The sequence below is a fragment of the Tympanuchus pallidicinctus genome, unplaced genomic scaffold (genome assembly GCF_026119805.1).
Source record: "Tympanuchus pallidicinctus isolate F22 unplaced genomic scaffold, pur_lepc_1.0 scaffold3, whole genome shotgun sequence".
NCBI lineage: Eukaryota > Metazoa > Chordata > Aves > Galliformes > Phasianidae > Tympanuchus > Tympanuchus pallidicinctus.
Window position 1 is genome coordinate 30519527 of NW_026294747.1, and position 24230 is coordinate 30543756.

Consider the following 24230-nt stretch of genomic DNA (forward strand, 5'->3'; position numbering starts at 1 on the left):
GTGCATATTAGGACCTGTCTCTGCTCTTCTTGCTAGGTACAGTCCAAATCAAGATGTGAACAGTTTATAGAAGCACTGCCACTTCTAATGATGTTTAAAATGATTTAAAATTGGCTTCATTCACACAGCAATTAAAACATGCTGAATCCAATGTGCAGTAGAGTGACGTTCATATCTGCCAATTTTATTCCACTGTTGATAATTTTTTTCTTCATTTAAAATAATTCCTATTTTATTTGTATAAGGCAAACTAGGATCAGGCCCTCCATATCTGAGAATTAAATCATTCTATCTTGGAAGCATCTGTGAAGGGCTACTTGTATGATTTTTTGCAACAAGAAACAGCCAGTAATGTCAGCAGTTGTGGTGCTATTAAAGATATGACAATACAGCTTAACAGGATTGGGCCTGTAGTTTACCAGGAGCAACAAATCTTGCAGTGTGTATTCATCTGCTGAGGTAATTTGGAGGTATGATATTTGAATATCCTTTCATGAGGTTATGGAGCAGATTAAGGAAGCGCTGTCTCTTACCATTTTAACTACTGATTAAGCTAGGAAGCCAATGGAAGCTTTAGCTGAACTTTCATCTCCTGGGCTGCTATTAGCTTTTAAAACTAGGATATTAACAACCTCTCCAAAAGGTCTAAACACTGATTTAGCATGTAGGTGACTCCTGCTGAGGATACCCACAAAGCAGAGAGTGTGTGTGTAAGGATAAACAGGAATTTGTCTGTTCATAGTGTGAACAAGTGCTTCTATGGTGAGAAAGGATGGAGCAGAAAGCAAGTTTTATAGCTACATGCATCCTATGCATACACACATAGCCTTTACATACAGAGACAAAGATATCTTTATCCATACGACAGATAGACAAACGGACTGACTGACTTCAAACTTGCACTTTCAGTGCAGATTTTTCCCCCCCCATCTCCGGGTACTGCTTTTCAAAATTGCCTGAGGCTACAGTACAGCACCTCAGATCCCCAAGGCCCATTGCCTGGCTCCTAATAGCCACTCTCCATCTGTGTCACATGAACAGCTGATGAGATAGCTCCAGTGTCTGTATTTTGGAGAGCATATCCACCCAGGTTAAAATGCTGGGGTTGCCAAGGAGCAGTCAGAAGCCATTAGTGTTTGTGAGAATTTGCCTTGCAGCAGTTCCTTGGCATAGTGGAAAGTAAGTGTGTGTGTGTGTGTGTGTGTGTGTGTGCGTGCACGTGTGTGTGCTCATCTGTGATAGAGAGGTCTGGGGTGGAGTATGGGGGGTGGGCAGTGAAAAGGAGCACTTTGTAAATAGCTAGCATCATACAAAAATGAGCATTTGGTTACAGTACATAGGGCTTCTGTGTTTTCTTTGATTGGTTTGCTATGATCTGACTCTCCTTTTTTCTGTCTTTAATGGAAACAAACAGAAGAGAAAAGAAGCATGAGAAAGAGCGGTGACTTTGGGGTCTTGCTCTGGTGTTTGGGCAGATGGAAAGGAGCTGCTCTGCCTTGGGGCTGGGTGGTTGTAATGAAGTGGCCTGTCAGTCTGTAAATAGTGAGGGTCATCTCTTCCATGTGATGGAGGGTATCACATTGCAGTGAAAATGGAAATGTCAATAAAATTAATCTGCCAGCTCTTTGCTGTGGCTTTTTCAGTCTCCCTGGTCCGAGAGGGTGGGTTTTTCACAGGGGAGGTGGTGGAAGAAGGGTGATCTGGCGCAGGAGAGAAGATGGAGCTGAAATGCAACTTTTAAAGCAAATGGACTCTGCGTAGCTGCAATGTATTTCATTTAGTATCACTGCAGAGCTAGACAGGGCTGTAGGAATTAGTTCGTGAATCTATAGCATTCCTCAGGAAGCTATGGAGCGTCTAGCTCAGGCTACATTGAGCACAGAGTTTATTGTTTTAGGCTTTCTTGGACAAGGTTTTTACTTAGCATGGGATTTATGGCATTTACTGCTAATGAATGTCTATTCTTAAATTACAAAAACCACCGTCTCAGCACAATTCCCAGATGTCCTTCCAGGACCTCGGCTTCTTAAACACCAGCAGGGAGCATAAACTCTCCACTTCTCTGTTTTCCTCTTTCGTGTGGCTCCGGGCTAATGATGTGTAAGGAAAACACAGCAATCTATAAAGTCTCAGCGCTGTCCCAGTATTCTTCATTTATTTTGCATTTGATTATGCCACAAGTCGGATCTTGTTTCTTTCCTTTTTTTAAAGTTATTAGTTCAAATATTAATGTAGGAATATGGCATATATTGCTGCTCTTGATTGATGCCTTCCCAAAAACAGGAAGACGTGCTCGTATGAATTTTAAGAAAGTAGGGGTCCTGCAATGCCTTGCCAGAAGAGTTTTTCAGATACATAATTTAGATGCCCTCCAGGCAGGCTTTCAAGGCATTTTTGCTGGAGGGCAAGAAAAAATAACTATGACTGTTAAAAGTAAATGATTTTTGCTAATGCACAATTAATGCCAGGGAAAAGCACAGAAGAGAAAGATGTTGATGGAAAGTTCTGATTAAGTGAGAGCTCTACCTTGATGTGCATCTTTTTTTTTTTTAATGATAATAATCACTGATGCAGAGATGTAGAAGTTTTCATGTCATGCAAATGCTATATGCAGGGTTGTAGTTGGTGTACGTGTTTGTGCGTGCGTATGTATGTGTGCCGGGGGTGCTACTTCTGGGGAGGGGCTCATCTGACAGTGTATTATGTGCACTGAACAGTGACACAGTTACTGCCACCTCTGCAGAGGGCCTCGAATATATAGACTACAGAACATTTAACTTGATTACTTATCGTATGTATTCAGAATGGTTGTAGGGATGCATTTACAGTGAATGGGTTCTCGTGTGGCAGGTTTTCCCACACTGAATCCTGTAATTGACAAAGAGCTATTGCACTATGTCAAGTGCATGATCATAATTGAATTAATGATATATGCATGTGTGAGACAAAACTCGTATTTGGAAAGACATGGTTTCTAAATTTTGCATATTTGTATCAGTGCTCAAATATAATGAGAAACGGTATGTGCTGATCTATCAAATCAAAATAGAACTTGCAACAGTATCTTGGTAATTAATAATACTTTCTGGCTTCTACATGTTGTTTATTTTTCTCTTGTTTTTCTCTTTGTTATAGGGGATGGTTTAGACAACAGTGTAGCCTCACCTGGTACAGGGGATGACGATGACCCAGACAAGGACAAAAAGCGACAGAAGAAAAGAGGCATTTTTCCCAAAGTAGCAACAAATATCATGAGAGCATGGCTTTTCCAGCATCTCACAGTAAGTGGTGCCCAAAACCAAAATAGATTTCTGTTCATGTACCTAATGAGGTTTATTCATCATTCTCAGAAATGAACTGTGTCCGTAATTTTGGACCATTATTAAGGCTCAATTATCATTGCTTTTTTTTTTTTTTTTATCCCCTTGATTTTTTTTTTTTTTTTGGCTCTTGGAATCATGACAAATCTGAAAGAAACCTATATATATGTATATATATAAATATATGTACATACCTAGAGAGAGAGAGAGAGAGAGAGAGAACAAGAGAGAGTACAAAGTCTTATCAGGGAGCAACACCTACATGTAAAGTAATCTTTTTTTTTGCTTTGAACTATTCAAGGGGGTTTCTTGCTTTAGCATGCATAAAGATATGCTTTCTGGATGTTGCCCTCTGTTTACATGACCTTCATACATGTTTAGTGGCAGAGAGAACCGCAAGCTCTGTGTCCTGACATATACTGTGGAATGTTAAGGGTAGTCAAAGCAGCAGCTTGCAAACTTGTATGTTAATTTTGTGAGAAATATAGCAGGCTTATGATTTCTCTAATTCTTGAATTGTACAATAGAGATAAACAAACACCCTCCTGGCTTCTCCTCAAGTCCATTTTTTTTAAATGCTGCCCATACACGCACTTAGGGGAGAGAGATTAAAAATATGAAAAAGCTGTAGTTTTCATGGTCTATCTTTATCCTCCTGCTTACGGTTGGTTTTATGTGTTGGTGTTCAGATGACTATTACTGCTTCACTTTGATATCAAAATATAGTTCTGCAGAAAACCTAGTAACACTTTTTGTAGTTTACATCATGGGGCAAAGAACAAAACCTGTTAAAATTATCAATTGATTTTCCTCTTCCTTTCATTGTAAAATTGTTTCTTACTTCATAAGGCTTAGAAAACTAACTATTATTAACTACCTCTTCTCCTGCAAAGTTTTTATAAATTTCCCCAGTAGCTGTTGTTGGTTATAGTGTAATGATTTTGGGACAAGGTACCCATTTTATTTATGATAGACACTATCGAACTGCTCTGCTAGAAGCACAGCTAAAGGGGGGAGCAATAGATCCACATTTCTAAACCATCATTTTGATGTAAGGACATTAGTAGCAAACTAAGGTACATTGATCTGGCCTGTGGGGTCAGGATTAGCTGGAATAGCCAGTGTCTCTGCTGGAGTAGTGGTTATTCCTGCCTCCCAGCTATGGCCATTTCAAAGGTCAGGTGCCCCGTACCCACTTGGCTCAGAGGAATTAGACAGAACATGAGTCTCTGGGCTGATTACTTAACCAAAGACAAAATAATGAGTCCTAAGCAAATACTGACTAATTGAAAGGGCTGTAAATCCATTACATATTGGTCAGGGATAATCAGGAGTATTTAATCACTTTTATCTATTCAGGAGCACTGAAGCTGCAACAGCAAAGCCCTGAACCTTGCCATGTGCTTATTATTCTCATCATTATCAAAATTACTTCACAGCTGTTCTTTGCTACATCACCTCAGCTGGAGATTTACTAACCTGTAAAATGTTTTTAATTTGGAAGTCGAGTGAGTGTGAGTGAAGGGTTTTTCATTTAGCTGTAGAGTATCTTTAGAGGAGTAACACAGGGAGACAGCAAGAAGCATGACCATAAATAAAGCAGTTTCTTTTTACTTGTCTCTGTGATAATCTCATTTTCTCTTATGAAATTTGTGATAACTTGTTTTTTGTTTTTTTTTTTTTTTTTTTTTTCTTTCTGCCTTCCTTTCTTGTGTTCTTCTTGAAAGCATTCAACACATGCTCATTAAACAGTTAACTAACTCTCACTTCTCGTGAGGAAAGTCCTCCTGGCTTTTTGAAATCCCTTTTTCTTGTTTTTGTCTTCTCTCTTCTGACCCTCTCCATTCCACATGAATTGAGGAAATTTGCCATCAGTGGTGAGGATGGCTTCACAAAAATCAAATTAAATGAACACAAAAAAGCCCCAACCCTTTTACCATCCAAGCCTTAATGAGTTTGCAGGTGTTGAAAGATTTACTGTGCTGTAATTCTCAGACCTGCAAACTGATAATGGAGACCCCTGACCATTGCAGTGTAAATTCAGAAAGATTCTTGCCATAAACACATGCAGAGAAGGAAGAGAACTCCTTTTTTTTTTTTTCTTTTTTTGTCTTTTTTTTTTTTTCCCCCCCAAGATCTTGCACTTTTTCTCAAATTAGCTTGTCCATTCAAAGTGCAGCTCTGGCTGAGCCAGAAAAGGGGAATCTGTGATGTGCAATTTTATTGTTTCAAGTAAATATCTTTACAATGGCAGTCCATGATTCAATGTGCATTCCTTCATTACTACTCTAACCTTATTTCAAATTGGTTTGTTCCTCCTTTGTGCTGTATGACCTGTTCTTGTATTGCAATAATCCCTCGATGTACCCTTTTTTCTTTCTCTCTCTCTTTTAAAGAAACTAATTGAATTATCTCATTATTTTAATTTGTTAAGCAAATGTATTTTACATCTCAGGATGTGTTCTTAAAGAAGGAGCTGCTTAGGCTTTGCCCCCTGAATGGGCCATTGGTACATTTTGACATTCATGCATTCATTAAGGAGAGGAACATAAAAGGGCTCTGGTTGTATTTTTTTTCAAACACCCAACCAGCATGGAGCAACTTTTCCATAAGCCACAGGGGTCTCTCTATATATGTTCTCAACTGCAAGCCATTGTCACCTATTCTGAATACCTCAAAAGGACAAATAAAATACTAAAGGCCAACTGTAGCAATTGTTAGCTTTTGGTCTCAATATGACAAAAATCATTAACCTCTGGTTTCCCTGGAAGGGGAAGCAATGGCAGTCCATCTCTTATAGTATGGATTTAACTTGAAATTCCTATACGTTGTCAAATTCAAAGAGAGTAACTTAGTTCTGACTAATTGTATTTACTTATGATTTAAAATAAAGTGCTGTTTTTTTCTTTATTAAGTCAGTTTGCAAGCTCCTAATGTAACTGATTTTAAAAATTGATTTTCTTAAGTGGCTTTTTGAAGAGATAGGCACTTGAACTCTGATGTTGAATGAATATATCTGACAGTCTGTGTCTTTCAAAACCATTTATATCCCATATCATGACTTCCATTTTGCAGTGATTTTAATTATATTTGAAATGGGATACACATACATGTTTTTGTTGTTGGAAAGCAAATGCAAGAGATAAGAGCTTCTGTCATGTTCTTGTTCACTTATTGAGCTCTGTCTTATATTTGAAATTACAACAGTACTGGAAGATGAAAGATCTGAGGATGAATTGAGTGGAAATGCTTTTTCTGGATAATATCCAGTGTTTAAGAAAGTAGAGGAAATCCTAGTCTGGTAGTATAAGCTTTTCAATAGTACATAAAGATTACGACATCAGAAAGGTAAACCTGACATTAAGGCTGTTTTTATTTGAGTTCAAAGGTGGTTAAAGAAAAGAAACAGCAAGAAATCTGACCTAAGCCAAGAGTTTATTCATAGCTTTGGAAGACTCCTTTTCCTCTATGCCAAGGACTCCTTAGTACACTCAATTAGCCTCTCAGACATCTCTGCTTTCCTCCCTCAAGTGCTCCCCTATTTGCCCTGCAAAGAACATATTTGATCATGAAGTGAAAACAGGAAGTGCTCAAATGTATAGACACCTCCAGTTTACATCCATGTTGAGATTAGGATTTCTTACTAGCAACTGTACAGAGCTTGTCCCCCTCCCCCCATGCCCTTTTAAAGGGTTGAGCACCTCTGAAATGTATGTACATAATCAGAAAAGAACAAAGTTATAAAGGAAGCAATTATACCATTCCATGAACTTGTACCTCTAGTTGTTCATCCTTCTCTGCAGCATAGTGTGTCAGAAACTACACTTTTGCTATATTGAGCATTTTTTCTCATTCTTTTGCAGAACTGGCTGAACAGAGATGTGTTTGGTGGGTTTTGTTTTTTTTGACACTTATTTGGAGTGACACACTTTGTTAAATTTTTTTAAAATTGTTTTCTTTGATACAGTCTATAAGGAGATACAGCTCAAAGTACCAGAAATACTGACAGTAGCATGCTAACTAATGGTAGCATGACATTACCAGATTTCCAGCTCATGTTGTTTGGGACAGCAGCCCTGAAGTCCGTGAAGTTAAGATATCTCTTGTTTGTTCGACTCCTTGTTTGTTTTTAGTTTTTGCTTTTTTTTTTTTTTTGCTGAACTTCAGTCTCCTAGCATTTATTTGTCATTTAGTCTGTTTTCCAAGCCTTCTGGCTGAAAATCTTGCTCTTTACAGTTTCTTGTGGAATAGATTTTGGTTTCATACACCCCAGGATCAGGCTAAAATAAGTTTTGCTGGAATGTGTTAAAATGAATCAATCACAGCTTTTGTACTTACCTGAATGAATTTTCTTGTGATTGAAGTATTCAGGTGGCCAGACGGAATAGTATCAATAGTCTTATTGAAACATTTTTTTCTTCTATTTTTATGTGGGTGTATCTGAGAATATAATGCATCTCTGTCACATTTTAATAAATGACTTACCAAGACTTTTGTGCAGGCACCTGTTTTACGTATTAATCACTGGCATTTCAGAGCAAACTTTCAAAATAGTTGAAACCATCCCACTTTCATAAATATCTCTTCCCATATCCCGATTTTAGGAATAATACCTAAAAGAGGGTTAGGTACATAGCTTGCTATTGGACACTTGCTATTGTGAAGGCATGCTGATGATTTGTAGGACTTGTGTTGGATTAAACAGTAATATGCTGTATGTTCCCAAGGTACACTGAGGAAAGGGATGATGTCCTCTCATAGTACTATCAGGCTACCTGCATGTGAGTTCACATGGCTGCTGTTTCCATTTTAGAACACCATGTAGTCAGAGACTTGGAGGAAACTGAGGTATGGTGCTATTCCAGGATTTTAGGTAGGGCTACCTATGTGCTGATCTTACAGCCAGGTGAGGAGCTGTCTACTGCAGTGGGGTAAAACCTGTCATACTGTATGAACGAGAAATACATTGCCCAGTTATGTAGAAAAACAAACAAACAAAAACTGTTCTCATTTTTCAGCTGGGTAAACTTTTTGAGGGGAAGTTAATGATTTCTTCAAGTCCTTTGGAAAAATCATATCTGGGTGCTAAAATCCCATGACTGATAGTACTGTAGTGATCAAGATTATAGATCTGAGTATTTTTGCACCCAAAAGTTGTGCAGACCTAGCCCAGTGGGGCAGAGCCGGCAGCTGCTGCTGGGATTTACTGCTGCTGGTGGTGATAGTCCTGTACTGCCTAATGTCAGTGGCATGCCTTCCTGTCCCATCTGCACCAGGAAGAGCCTGGAAAATCAGAATAGAACAAAACTAGATTTTTTTCTCTCAAATGCTTCTTCTGCTCATGGTCCAAAGGACATAATCCTCTGACAACTTGTAGTCTTCAGCTAAGAAATCAGCTTCAAAGATTTGAAAGATTTTAGTAACAGCCCGAAAACTCATATACCTTTTAAAGACTGTAATCTTAAAAGAAAAGGGCTGAGATAGGGTGGGGGTGGGGCTTTGTTTGTTTTAAAAATGGAATCTGAGATTAGATCTGACATTTCTACATCCACCCCCAATAGAAAAGGGAACCCAGGGTCATGGGGTGTGTGGGCCTCAAAAGCTAGCTTTGTCTCTGAGTGGTTAATCTAATCATTGTTACATAGACATCTGTTATTTCTTCTGAAAAATTGATGCTTTTGTGACACAATGATCCATCTATTTAGTACAACAGCCTGAGTAATTAAATTAAAAAAAGAATATTTTTGCTGGAGCATGTATTATAAAACTGCCATACCTCCCTGTACCAGCAAAAAGGCTGGAGTGAGAGGGAGAGGGAGGTGGGGAGTGGGAAGGGAGCGCTTTAAGCCCGGCATTGTTTTCTGCTCACTTGAGGAAAACATCTGTGAATTGTTTGAACTGAACCTTACCAGGGACTGTCTGAATCTGTGTCATCTCTGTTTAATTTCAGGAAATGATGTCACAGTGCATTAAATAACAATGCTATGTGATTTATTTTTACTTGTACATGCTGTCCTAAGCATTTCTGTTACATGGCAGTGTTTTCAATTAACTGCAAGCTTTCAGTTTAAAAAATATATTCCATAATGCTTTTTTGGTTATGGGTATTGGGAGGCTGGGTGTTTTAGGGGGTCACCAAGGTTCAGGGCTGTCGGAGGGCTCCAGGCCCATTTGTCATGTGCTTATTTGTAGTTGGGACTGGATGTCAGCACTCCCGTCACCCATGGCAACCTCCAGGACCGTTGGTTTGTTACAAAGCGTGTCTGTGGAGGAAAAACTAAATATTCCCAACCTATCCATCAAAAGACCTATTAGATAGTTATAGTGAGGCCTGCATACTGTAGCTTCTGCCTTTATCAAACTTTCTGTGCTCCCCCTTCTTCTGTAAAAGAATAGAGGACATAAGTCAATTCTGTCTGCCATCTGTCGCCTTTATAGCTGTTCCTCAAATTAAAGAGACAGTCCGAAATTTAAATAATCTGATAGAAGCATAGAAAGCCCATGTGTAAATTATTGCATTTCCGTTCGATTTTTAACTTCTCGTTTTATTTTTAAGGGAGATTTTTATTGTACTAATTCGGAGATCAAAATATGTTGCCTGTTTCTGCTTCAAAAATAGCATTCTGAGATATGTTGGATTTACAGTGTCACAGAGTTGTTATCTAATAAGATTTCAAGTTATATATAGGGTGAATTTCACACACACACAGAGCAAACAATCCGTGCACTGCAAATCCTGCAAAGGCTCCTCTATTCTCCCCCTTCTTCCTTTCTTTCCCAGCCCATAGGCCAAGGGCTGCAGGGAAGCCCTTCCTCCCTGCTGTCAGGGCAAGCTGGGATCCTCAGTATGCACAGCAGCCATTTCCTAGGCCTTATAATCTGCTTCTCTGTCTAATGCTGGCTAATTTACTTCACCTTCTCCTCTCCCCTTTTCTCTGCCCCGCCTGTTTTGACTCCCTGTGCTCCCCAGCAGGCAACTGGCCTGGCAGGATAGAGGGAGCAGCAGCACGGTACATGTGGCACACGAGGTCAGCTGCTGCCAAACCATCAGATAACATGGCAAGAGGGGAGGTACAAATGCTGTTTTTCAGTGTAATATTTTACCTGCTGTTTCCAAGCAGGGAATTACTGAGAACGAGCGTAACTAAAAACATGTGCGTGATTTTAGTGGGGGCTGATTAAAAAACCTCAACTAAGCAAACAAAACATGGCCTAGCAAAAGATATGATCAGCCACTGTGTTTTCTGATTGTTATTGTCAGATTATGAAGCTTTGCGGAGTCAGTATAGGATTTAAGTGGAAAGAAGAAAGAATATAAAAGTCCAAGTAATGAAGTAACTGAAACAAGAAAGTAGCATCAAGAATGAATTCATTTTTATAGAACTGAGGCCTGAGGGCTCAAAACATAAATGGGCATTTAGCTAAAGCCTATGCAAATGCAGTGTTTAAACACTCCAAGAATGTTGCATTAATAAATGTTGTGCACTACAGTCTTTAAGAATTAAGATCATAGTCAACAAGAGGTGAGAAGTTTTCTGAATATGTCTCCAAGTGTCACCACTTAAAACAATTTTCATCAGAAAATTCATACTTCTTAAATTTCTTTGCAGTGTGTGTACATGAATATATGTACATATAAAATATATTTTTAGGGAAAAAAAAAAAAAAAAAAAAAAGATTGTTCTTGTTTGTGTAAAGTGATACTGCCTAACAGTTTTGCCTCAGGACATGTTTACTTGAGATCTTCCTTTCAAGATCCATGAGCAAAGTAATTGGTTTCAAAGAAGTTTTCTGCAAAATTAGAGATTTACTGAAAAAAAAAAAAAAAAAAAGTATGTTTCTGCCAACACTTCCAGAACTGCTAATGAATAGCAATGTCAGTTCTTATTGTTTCCTATTGAAAAGAGTAGTTTATGGCAGACAGAATTACTTTTGGTGTTGTGGAGTTTGCCTTGAGTTAGGATACTTAGAATACCATGCGTTACATATTTGTGAGTTGATTGGCAGCAGTTGTTTGTAGGATCCAAATAAATCATTGGCATCTTTAAAGATTTATTATTGTCTTTAAGCATAATGGCAATACAGTTTTCATGCTTTTACATTTGCTATTTTTATTTTTAACTGCTAGCCCCAAATCTGCCAGAACTAATTTCAGTTGTTTAGTCTAATACTGGATGATAGGTTGTCAACTCACTGTATAATGCCATAAAGATTTTTTTTAATCTTGGTTTTACCTTTTTATGATGGCATTTCAAAACACGTACTTTATTTGTAGCAGTTGACTACTTATGTCCATAAAATGTTTAACATCTCATGACATATTCTTACAATCTCAGCACAATGAATCGGAGTAGCTAATTGAAAACATTTTAGTTTGCTGTATATTAATTTGTTTAATGCTATAGAAATTTGGCCATCATCTAGAAGCAGTTTTGAAATATATTTCAAAGAGGCAACTCAATATTCTAATGTGGATATACTATGGATATACTTTATGACTAAACTGAATAGCGACTGGAAAGCTCCTGTTCACTCTACTAAACATATAAAAGAAGTAGCTTTCTTGTTAGGTGATTTAGTGTAGGCTACTTTGAAGCTTGTACCAATTTAAAACAAAAACAACAACGAAACCAAATGAAAAGAGGACAATGTAATCTACATTTTTAGTTGATGTTCTGTGAATGTACATGGATTTTTATAAATGTGGTTCTCTTTCATCCCAGAAAAGGTCAAAATGTAGGCTTAATGTTTCTGTGTTCAAATATTTGCAGATGATTCTCAGATTAGTCTCTAAAAGTGTGTACTTTTCAATCCTGCTTCCATTAGTTTCAGAACAACTTTGATCCCCTTGGAAAAACTACGTAACATGAGAGATGAAACTGAAAACATACTGGGTGACAAACAGACAAGCAAATACAATTTTGCATCTTAAGCATTAAATATTGTAGCCATTTTATCTGAAAATTCTACTTAACAAGCCTTTCAAGGATCCTCTGTTTTATGATAGAAAGACACATTTCTTGAGTGCTTAGCTATTTGTCGCATTCTGTCTTGTAGCTGAGCAGTCACTACTGTTCCCAGGATACTGCTTCATCACAGCCAGCTCAGACACGCTTGGGGAGATTTCAGCCTTTTTTCTAGCTGTGAATATAGCAAGATACTGTGCCTCAGTTTCCTTGTGTAAACAGTACAGCATAATGGTGGTGACTGCTTTTCAGAGTGCTTTTGATATCTGCAGATGAAAACCTCTGCACGAGACCTGCATCATAGTTAGCGTCATCTGAATTACAGAGGTCTGCACTTCTGTTGTGGTTTTATCATGCTGCTGAACTTGCATGTACAAATACTTGAAATTCTGTAGACTTTAAAGCCTGGGATGGATTTCTTTTTATGAGGGAACATTTAATATAAAGTTAAGAGTGCTATGTGCTGCTCTATGCTCTCATGTTCAGCGTAGAAGATGGCAGCACATGATTGCTGCAAGGTACTTTAGCTCAAGTGGTTTAGGCTTGGGTTATTTTTGTTTATCAAGTTCTTTCCTTCTTGGTGACCTGAAGTGGTGATTATTGTGTGCAAATGGTATCAAATATCTTTCTCAGAAAGTAGCAAGTGAAAGAACTTCGAACATAAACTGCTGGCCCAGGGCAAGAATCAGTATAAAGGGAGTGCAACAGTATTAACAAATGCATCTTTGTTCTTCAAGAAGTCGCTAGTGGATATTCCCCTCCTCAACAGCCCAGGGAGTTTCCTGAAGTGAAATAGGACTTTGGCAGCTTTCCAGCCAGTCCCCAGTCTTCTGCTGCCTCTTTTGATTCACCCAGGTGCTTCCCCTTTGTGCATCCCACTTGTGCTTCAGTGAAGAAATGGGAAGCAGGAGGGTGACCTATGGGACAAAAAGAGGCTGAAAAGTCCCCGGTTCATGTCAGGAAGAGAGTGTATGCAGACTGCTGCCAGCTGTTCTGGTAGTTCACAAATGGACTGTTTCAGGGATATAAAATGTGAATAGTGAGAAAGGTCATTATATGTATGATAACAACAGAAATAAGGAGAATAGTGTGGTCAGAGTAACAACATGTATTATTTGGGGCAGTCAGCAAAGGACTGCATTGGTGCATAGGAATGGTGTCATTCTTAAACTGTACTTACTTTCGGTTACTTTGAATGAAAATATATGGTCAAATATATATTCAAAATGTAGAAGTTGTTTAAAGGGCACTTTACTTTCAGCTAGAAAGGGATATTCCTAGAATCATAGAATGGCCTAGGTTGAAAAGGACTACAATGATCATCGAATTTCAACCCCCCTGCTATGTGCAGGGTTGCCAACCACTAGACCACACTGCCCAGTTCCACATCCATCCTGGTCTTGAATGTATCCAGAAATCCACAGCCTCCTTGGGCAAGATGTTCCAGTGCATCACCACCCTCTGTGTGAAAAACTTCCTCCTAATGTCTAACCTAAACCTCCCTGTCTCAGTTTAAAACCATTCCCTCTTGTCCTATCACTACCCACCCTCATAAACAGCCATTCCCCCTCCTGTTCATACGTTCCCTGCAAGTACTGGAAGGCCACAATGAGGTCTCCCTGGAGCCTTCTCTTCTCCAACCTCAATAAGCCCAGTTCCCTCAAACTTTCCTCATAGGAGAAGTTCTCCAGCCCTATGATCATCTTAGTGGCCCTCCTCTGGACCTGTTTTAAGAGCTCCACATCCTTCCTGTACTGGGGGCTCCAGACCTGGACACAGTACTCCAGATAGGGCCTCACAAAAGCTGAGTAGAGTGAGACAATCACCTCCCTCTCCCTACTGGCCCCCCTTTTTTTAATGCAGCCCTGATCTGTTGATCTCTTTCAGATGTAAAGTAGGAAATGAAATGAAATCTTGTGAAAACAGGTAATTGTTGTGAACAAGAAAAAAGGGAAAAAAATATTTAACTTTCTTCTCCTTTTTGCCATCCTTTACTGTTTTGGTAGACTGTTTTGAGAGTTCTGCTACTTGGCACATCTCTTTTCAGAGCTATTTCTTCAATTTCATGTGGACATTTTACTGCATGAGCTAACATTTCTTAGGAAAGAGAAGTGCCTCCTAAGTTGATGTGAACATGTCTGCAAATAGTGGGATGGACTGCAGAGTTTTAGGCCAGTCCTAAGAAGCACACATTTGTTCCACATGCTTACTTACATCTCAGTTTTCCTCAGCTTACTTTGTATGTGTGATGTATGTTGGCCATCAGATGCCAAGCAAGCACTTCTCAGACTAGAAAAATTCTGTGATAGTGCATATGTATCATAGGTACTTGCAGACTACTCACTGTTATAATTAATCTTAGCTGTCCTGACTCTGTAAAACTTTAATTTTCATCCCACAATGCTCTTTTATGCTAACAAACTTAAAAAAAAAAAAAAAAAAGCAAAAAGCCCTTGCCTCTTTTTCTCTCTCTTTTTTTTTCCTCAAGAACTGTCCATTTAGAGAGCACTAATACTTGTAAACCTCATGTAAGCCAATGCAAAACACAGTGTACAGCAAGAAAATAAAATGTCTGCAAACAAAGACTGTGGTGCTTTGCTAGTATGGTGTTAATAAACATAGCTCTAGAACTGTTAAACTATCCAAAGTTTAGCTCCTGGGATCTGAATCCTACTCAAAGCCGTAGCAGAAAATGTATGATACCGTACTCTCCAACTCAATAATGCTATAATATGCTCTGCTGCCTCCTGAACAAGTGCTGTGGCAATCTTCTTGCTGAGGCTGAAAACTCCTTCAAACAAGGCCTTAGGGCTCATGAGCTTTCCACTCAGTGCCCTGTAGGCTCACTCTGCGAAGAGGTATCTTGCCTAAAAGAGGCCAAATATCACACAACTGAGCTGGTGGGAAATTCAAACTGTTCTTAGAAAAGAAGTCAATAGAGCTGCTGTAGTGAAAGGTAATGTTCAGAGTGAGATCACTGTGTTATGATCTCATGCTGAACATCAGCATTGTTTTTTCCTGACGATTATGAAACTAGCCTGAGGCCAGTCTGGTGAGAGTCTAAGAAAGATATAGGGGGATGCTTGAAGAGTTTGGACTATCAGGGCCCTTATTCCCCCGAAAGTGTAGCAGAGTCTGAAAGAAGATGAGAAAAATGTGAGCTCTATTGTTATTTTCAGTGCTCTTCCCATCCATCCCCAAAATAACAGATCTAGACACAGACACACATGCACAGAGAATGTGCATACTGAATCACTGAAAAAGCAAAGGCTGCAAAGAGAAAGGAAAAGAAGTTGATTAGGGGGAACAAAATGCCTTGCAGAAATAATGGAATTTAACAACCCCCCCAAATGTTGTGGAGATTGTAGAGCAATCTGTAGAAGTGCCTTTGCTTAGTACTTTTAAAACTACACTCCAAAAAACATTTGAAGAAATGCTGCTGACAAACATCTTGCCTTCCTGGGGTTACACTAAAGTAGTGTTGCCTGAAGCATTTTTCATACTTGTGTTTTCTTATTAATGATTAAAATTTGAAAAATATCTTGAAGTTAGAGCTGTTTTCAGAAGGAAACCTCCCAAAATTTAGCTTCATTCAATTTAATTTTTTCTTTTTTAATTTGTTGTAATTTTTTAAGTGACATTTCATTTGTCTGTCAGTTGAAAAATATCATAAAATTAACTGACAAAGTCAAATGGAAAATGGAGTTGGGACCCAAAATGAAAAATTAAGCTTAGTAGAAATATCTAATTACCATTCCCTCAGGCAAAGGCCTGAGTACATAGCTGGGAGCCTCAGTGAGTACTGAAGATCAGTGGGCATGGGTTCTATCAGTACAGCAAAGGAAAAGAGATGGAGTTGAGGGCCTTACGTTAGAAACTTATTCTTTTTCAGATACTCAGAGACAGAGACCATGTCATAATTCATATGCTGCTCTCCATTCACAGTGTGTGAGGTTTCACTAATTGTCACCAATATCTGGGAGAGGTACAGGTCTGGAGTCAATTCTTATCCACTACCTTAATTTTCCTAAATTTTCCTGGCACTTGCTTTATGAAAAGTGAAACCCAAACACCAGAATTTGGATCAGTATTCAAAAGCCACATGGATTTTTAAGGACATGGATCCTACGCAAATTTCATGCAAAATAAAGCTGATTATGGATTTATACAAATTCCAACACCAAAACAGGTGAAACATGGCTTTTTTTGCCAGTTTTTCACTTACAGACTTTATGCCTTTGACTCCAGGGTTCAAAGCAAAGCTTGGGCCCTCTGAGAGGCAGAATGACCCCCAAGAAAATATTGACTGAGTGCCTGCTGACTCCAACTGCTGAATTTCACACACAGCTTTACTCAAAAGCAGGAAGAAGAAAGAGATGATATTTTGAATTTAAAATGAAATTTTCCTATTGAACATTACTTCATAATAATATATCTGTGGGGTTCCACGTTTGTCTCAATGACTTCCAGATCAAACAAGCTCAGTTTGCACATCAAAATATGCATTTTTCTTCTCATTGCCAGCTCCACAAAATTAGCCTGGGATCTGAGATCCAAGCTGGATTCTTTCTGGCTTATTTATTGGCAGTAACAAGGTTTTAACAATAACAGTAATGTTGCAATTACAATAGTAAATCTATGCAATTACAATAATAAATAGAGGATGGAGTAGCCAGAATAAAGTCCATTTTTCTAGCTTATTGCTAGGCAGGCCTCATGAAGAAAAAGAGCAGAAACTTCTATTATGGTTTGAAGTCAATGGGATTTTTATTTATTTATTTATTTATTTTGTCAGCAGAGATTCAAATGCAATTGAGACACACAAGGACATAAATTTGTTCAGTAAGTCAGTCACTTTTCAGAACTCCACTGCTTAGTTGAATTACTATTATTATTATTATTATTATTATTATTATTTGGCTCTACATAGTTTAGTGAGTTCAGCACATTTGAGACATTTTTTAAAGAAGTGACAGGGCTAAGTTCTCTTTTTATTTTTAATTATCCTTTTGAGGAATGGGCTTCTGTATCCATCTTAAAGATGCCATTGGCATGCAGTACCTTTTGTATGTTCTTGACACAGTTCAGAAGACACCTGTGTGAAAAGAGAGCATAGTTTTCTACTGTATGTTGAAATGCGCCTCACTGCAAAAGCAGTGAGTCCTGACCTTTGCTCTCATCAGAACAGAGAGTATTCTGGCATGGAGCTGAGTTTTCCTACTGCTCTTCAGAACTGTAAATAATGTTAGTACACCCTGAATTCAGTGCATGCAGCACTTTACATTACTATTGTGTATCTTAAAATAAACAACATTGCAAGCTGTTTATTTTGGTGTTACTATGTATGCATTTTTTAAACAGTGGTTACTTAAACAAATGTCTCTGTTCCCACAGCACTTAAAAACTGCTGTTTGCTCGTTGTGGTTTTTGGGTTTTGTCACTTATGTTTTGATTATTTCTGAAAATCACACTCAAGGATACAGAAGACAGGAGTAAGTTGTACTTGATCCAAACAAATGCTTCATGTCACAGCTTCTTCTTTATGCCAGCTTTTTCTATGTTCCTAGAAGAGATAATACTTTTGTTTTAGATCAAACTTAAAGATCAACAGTATTCCAGACTGAACTAAACTGTCCTCAAATGCATTTTACAGGCTCTGCAATTGTTATCAGAATTTGATCCTGAGACAGCAAAATTGTTTTAATATTATTAGTATAGATAATTTCAATTTCAGCAAAATAGTTGATTCAACAGATGAAAATCTGGGGAAGTTAGGATTTTCACAACTCCTTTCCCCCTCTCTGATTTGCCTTTGTTCATACATCCTAGAATCCCCAAGAATCAGCATCAGGTTGACAAAATTTTGCATCTGGAAATGCTGATGGTTGGAAAAGCCATTATGAAAGACATGATCCTCTGGAGCCACATTGCTGTGGCTTTGTGGCTGGCTGTCTACCTAGGGAAATGCTGCTTGCTGGTCTGTAGCAGCTCTGCTAGAAGGCCATGTGCTCTACATTGTTTTTTCACCTTTAGTGCTGAACTTTCAGTGAGTACTCTGCTTTTTCTATGCTGTGTGTACTATTCATTGATCTTGATGTGTTCAGCTAAATTTGAGTGTAAGGATTAGAAAGAACCTCCTTATTACGCCTACTACTCACCCTCCACAACTATTCAAAAAGTAACCATGTGTGTCTATGGTTGTTGTTCTGTAGGTGTTCTGTCCTACTTTGAAAATTTTTCCTAGGTTATCTTCAATGCATAGTTTCTGCCAGCAAACAAGAATACTTATCTGAGTCTGTGGAATAGTGTACTGTCTGCTTTAAGTGGCTGAAGATCAGAGGCTTTCTCTGTGTAAAAATTGCTCCATATGAGGAATACTGAGGTTTGCATAGCAAGGCCATCATTATATATTCTTCAGCAGGTAGTTGTGATTTGTTGCAGTGTGTGTTAAAGAACAATTGTCATCTTTACCACCTTCCGTCACTCAGAAATAAGAGGAAGAGTGTGGCTGTTCAGTCATGACAGTGCTGGGGTGGTTCCTTCCTGGAAAACGGTTTAACGGGAGTGCTCCAAAAAGCCTGCGAGTCAACACTAAGTGAAATAGAAAAATATATTGGCTACTGAACTAATCCCTGGCCAGTCCCTGAGGCAGTCACCAGCAGAAATGCTTTGTTTCTTCATGTTTGGACACTGCTGAGAACTGAGCCTGGATTATTCATTTGTGGAACTTGTAAGTGCTGGCTGTCTTTTTACAACCCAAAGTAATCTCTTCACTCAACTGCTAATTGCCCCATGATTTTAATCAAGCAAGATGATTAGATAAGGAAAATTAGTGTTTTAAAAAAATTGTGAGTGCAGCTCTTTTCCAACTTCTGTTGACTATAAACCAGTTTGTCGTCCTTAATTATGGTCTTCAAAGATAAACAGGTTGAAGGGAGTGCTACAGACTTTGGCACAAGTGCAGCATATTTCAGTGCTTTCTTGTGCACAATCTGCATTTTTGAGAAAGAAATAAAAAACTGCTTCTATTTTCTAAGATAGTTAAGATTAATTATTTTTTTATTTATAGCTCAGAAGGTGTCTAAGGTGACTTTCAGTATTGTGTGTACACTCCTTTACCCCCAGACTTTGATACACTGTGAAACTCCTGCTCACTCAGCAGAACTGTGACCGTTAGTGAGAAAAGGAGCATTAGGTAAAGACAACTGGCCATCGACAGAGCCCTTGGACTATGTCATTCTAAGACTTGAGGAAAGACAGTATAACACACAAATGTTCCACAGCACTCCTATTTACTCTTAAACTTTTCAGCCAATTTACAGAGTTATTCCATTTTATCTGTTTTATTTATGTATTTAGTTAGTTAGTTAGTTCATCTGCATAATCATTTTCCTCATACAATACCACAAGCCTTCCAGGTCTTACTCTTCTAATGCTTTTCTCACTGAGATATGGACTAAATCTGCTGCAATGCTGATTCTAATATATGCATTTAAAACAGTGGGTTGCGTATCATTTTTCAGTAAAAAAAAACTACTACAACACCCTAACTGTGACTGAGATTACTAGTGTCATTTACATCTGTAGATGAATGTTCCCTCTCTTCTATCTTAGCAACAGTAGATGGTAGAATGATCACCTTTTTTTTTTTTTTTTTTAATGCTGCTAACAGAAATGAAAACTGCTTAGAAGCAGATAAGTTTTGTGAAAAGGAACAGACAATGTTAAATATTTTAAAATCATCTTACCACGTGTTTGTCTTGTTTTTAACAAAACAAGATCTTCTCTATCAGCCACGTCAGTGGAACAGGCGGAAGCACTGTGAGGCCAGGCTACTGAGCCAGGTGAAGGTCAGCACTGATGGGAGCAGGAAATAGTGCAAGTATAACAATCCGTATATCCTCAAAGCTCATGTTAGGCAGAAGTTTCAAGAATGTGTGAGTTGAATGTTTCTATCCGGACAAATGTTTAAGACCCATGGATGCATCTACACTTTCTTTCTGGACCTAGCCATATACTCATGAGACACAGCTATAACACTGTAATTTTGGGTTATGTGACTCCTTGAGCACGTTAATTAGAAAATTTTCTGATATGGAATGTTACATTTTAATAACTTTCACTTTTCTTAGTGCATGGACCTAAGTAACTAAGCTATAATAAGGAAGAGAAAACAAAGAGAACAGGGATATCAATTACACTTGTTCTGATATTAAACCTGCTTTCTTTCATGTAGCAGCCTTGCAGTTTTCTTAGAAATTTTTGAGAAGTACTGAGAAAAATTCTCTTCTACTTCATTTGGAGGGAACTTTGATTATGTCACTGACATCAGTCCAGGTCTTTTTGGTATTCAACTCTCCCTCACACTTCACAGGATTGGTTCTTGCAAACTAAAACACTGATCTTTGTACTTGGAAGTGTGCTTCTAAATAAATACCTCCGCTATGTTCTGGCTCAAAGCAGCTACACAGTTTTGACATAACCTAATCACGTGCCAAGTTGAACCTTTGGTAGCTGGTTCTTAGAGACTTTTTTTCTTCTTTTTCATATGGCCCCTTTAGAGCTGCTGGAGGGCGTTGTTGAGAAGTTGCGATCGTTGATACAGTTGCTGTTAATCACAGTCTGCCACGTTGTGACGCAGGTTCTAATAACATCCCATTGAGCTGCTGTTGTATGCTGGAGGCTTACCAACAGCACTAAGGCCTTTGATATTCATCTCACACCAGGATAAAGAAAATTTGGAATTTAATAAGAAAAAAAATTAAAAAAAAAAGAAAACTGCAAATAGGCAAAGAACAAAAAAGAAATAACAAAATCAAAAACAGACGCGGTTTCTGTGTGCTGCTTCGTTTATCATGGGAGCAGCAAAGCTATAAATCTCTGCTGTGTTGTTTGAAAATTGAACATGAGACTGCTAAATTTATCATTCATTCTTTGTTGTTTCTGGGTAGTAGCTGCCTGACTTGGCTGACTTTTGTTTCTGTCCCCTCCTCAATAACAATTTTTGTTGTCATTGTTTTTTTCAATACATTACACACACAAATCAAAATTTTACTGGATCAAAGAATATTGGAGAATTTAGTAAAGTGCTCATAAAGGGGAGGAGGAACAAATTTGCTGCATGTTACACATCATGCTTCCTTGGCAACTGATTCCCTCAGAATCACATTCATAATTACAAGAATATAATTTTTAAAAAGCAGCATGGGTGGGGGGAGGGAGAGGGAACATTTCCTTTGCTTAAAGACGTTTGCACTTTTGGAAAAACAGAAGTCCTTGAAAAAAAAAAGTTCACCCTTTTTCTTCTGGAAAGATTAAATCTGGAGCCTGATAGAACTGCACAATCACCTTCTTTTGTTAGCACTTCTTGACCATGTTGAACTGCAAAGAAAAAAGAGGTGGAAAGCTAGCGTGCTACAGATGTGACTAGCTATGAATATTCATGAATGCCATTGCTCCTCCTTTTCTACTAGCATCCAAGCCATTCTGATCTCCCTCTCCATCCGTTTTTTTCTTCTTTTCCTTTCCATTCCCATTCCTTCCTTGAGACTGAGCAAGACTGCAGTTTTATTTCGGTAACAGCCTAGTATGATACAGTTATTGGTGGCCTCAGAAGCCTTTTATTTCCATTAAAAAAAAAAAAAAAAAAAAAAAAAACACAAAGGAAAAAAGAAAAAAATTGTAATTATCCACAGTTTTATGAATCCACCTCCCCTTAATGTTCATTATTTAAACCAGCAGCAATTACAAGTTCAAAGGGGTTTAGAGGGCCAGCAACCCGCATAATCACTGCCAAATTAAGCGGGACTCATTCGTCACAGAAGAGTACACTCTGAGCAGTGAATCATGCATGCAGTGACAGGCACTGATTTACATAAAGACGAAATCTGTGCCCTCTAGGGTTGAGCGTTACTTTATCTCAGTGGCCCTGTGATATATGCATTTTCTTTTGGTGTTTGGAGGGTTCAGAGACTGATGCTGTCTGATACATTACATTTTATTCTCCGCAGCATGACTGCTGCTGCTGCTAATTCACCTACATGTGTATTTAACCAAGTAATCCAAAATTCAAGACACTGGAGTTTTTAAAAGGAACATTTTGACCAGAATACCTCCTTTCTAATATGATTATTCTGAACCTCTTGAATACCTCTTTTTTCATTTTTTGCCATAATCAATTTGCAGATCAAACAACTGTTCTTGAAAAAAATAGACTCTGAGCCCTCCCACCATTTAATGAACATAATAGTTTTCCAAGAATTTATGAATAGCTGTTCCTGTCCAGTGTCAGAGGAGGACTGAAACTGGATGCACTACTTTAGCTATAGCTTGCTGACTACCCCAGTCAGTAGCTACCGGACACATACTATGTTCTCCACAATAGCCACATCATCAAGACCATCTATTCCTCTGGCAGCAGAAGAGGAAAATCCTGTTTGTTAGAAAGGGTTCCCTTGCCTTTACCATGGTACTCTGCCTCTTTCATTCTGAACTGTTTAAAAATAGCTTTATGTTCCACTTTAAGGACAAGTTCTACTCAGTTCATTCTCCTACACCTGCTGGACTACTGTGGTAGTCATGTAGACAAGCGAACAGGTCTTGACCCCTGAAGTAGAAAATGAATCAATGCAGGGAGTAGCTATACAACAACTAAACTGGAACAGTTGATTCTGTGCAAGTGTTGCCTCCCTTTAGTTGTGTTAGCTGTAGCTCTTTCTATCATTATAACAGCACAGTAGTATAAACAGTGCACACAGTGATTTGAAATGGTATCTAAGTGTCTAGAACTGGGGCTGGTTCATCAAAATTTATTTTTAAGGATACAACAGCTACAAATTGCAATGGATCTCCTTCATATATTGTGGCTGTATAAATGAGTCAGATTCTTAGCTAGTAGAGTAGTAGGATGCAGTAGGGTGACCACAAAATGTCTGGCAATGGCACCTCGATACAGATGTTGTTTTCTACATTGGCTCTGCTATAGATTAGAGGTAGCTAGAGGGGTCAGGAAGCAACAGTGTTCTGATCAGACTTGGGTTTTTTGTTTAACTCCAACTGAGTAAGTCTGTATGCTTTCTGGTTCCACTAGGCTGTTTTAATGTTAAGAAAGAGTAGCACTGGCATGAGTGTTCTGAATGTGAATGCACAAGCTGATTTTTTGTACATATTCACTTACGTATGAAAGAGATTAATATTAAATGTACAAATCACAGAAGAAAAATGTAACTTGCATACGCTATTCTACTGCCTGTGCAAGTGACTGTGTGCACATATGATGTCCTTAACAATACTATGTCCTCTAATAGAGTCTGATAAAGAATTTGATTTGTTTAGGTAAATATCATGTAAACTTAAAGGCTGTTTGCAGTATGTTTTATCTCTATTGTGGAAATGCTAAGTCTTGATGGCTTGAAATAATGTTTGGTGGGAAGGCATGGCCAACCCAGGGGAGCTCAGGTGCAAGCAATCCACTTGAGTAGCCAGAAGGAGTAGAACCAGGATCCACCCCTTCCCAGACCTCATTTAAGGGTTGTCAGTGGAGGTGAGAGGGTTTCATCTGGAGATCCCAGCTTGTCTGTGAACCTTTCAGGCCTTTGGAAGGTAAGCAGCTTCTTTCCTGCATTTTTGTGCCTACTGCAGTCGTACCTGAGTGGGTCCTTAGTTGTTGTGGCCTGGGACCTTGCTGCTCTTCTGTCAGTGTTATAGTCAAACTCAGTGTTATACTTTCCATCATGTTGCAATCTGTATTTACTACTGTGTGCAATAAGAACATCAAAGATCTTATGAGTATTAGTTATACGGTATTTTCTCATGGTAGTGCATTATTACAAGAAAAAGCTTTTTATGGTGGGTATGTAAAAAATTGTACATTGAGTCTGGCATGGGTGTAATTTCTGCTATTGTAAGCCCAGATTAAATGCAAAATTGGTGGAAGTGAGGCTGT

The 24230-nt window shown here is 38.4% G+C and overlaps 1 protein-coding gene across 7 annotated transcripts in view; it reads left to right on the top strand.

The window, feature by feature from the left end:
* The window catches only part of MEIS2 (Meis homeobox 2), a 170950-nt gene that overhangs the window by 47912 nt on the left and 98808 nt on the right, over nt 1–24230 (top strand). For all 7 annotated transcript variants that reach the window (XM_052693913.1, XM_052693910.1, XM_052693909.1 and 4 more), the window contains exon 8: nt 3136–3281. In XM_052693913.1, coding sequence (XP_052549873.1) covers nt 3136–3281 — 146 coding nt within the window. The remainder of the gene's footprint in view (nt 1–3135; nt 3282–24230) is intronic.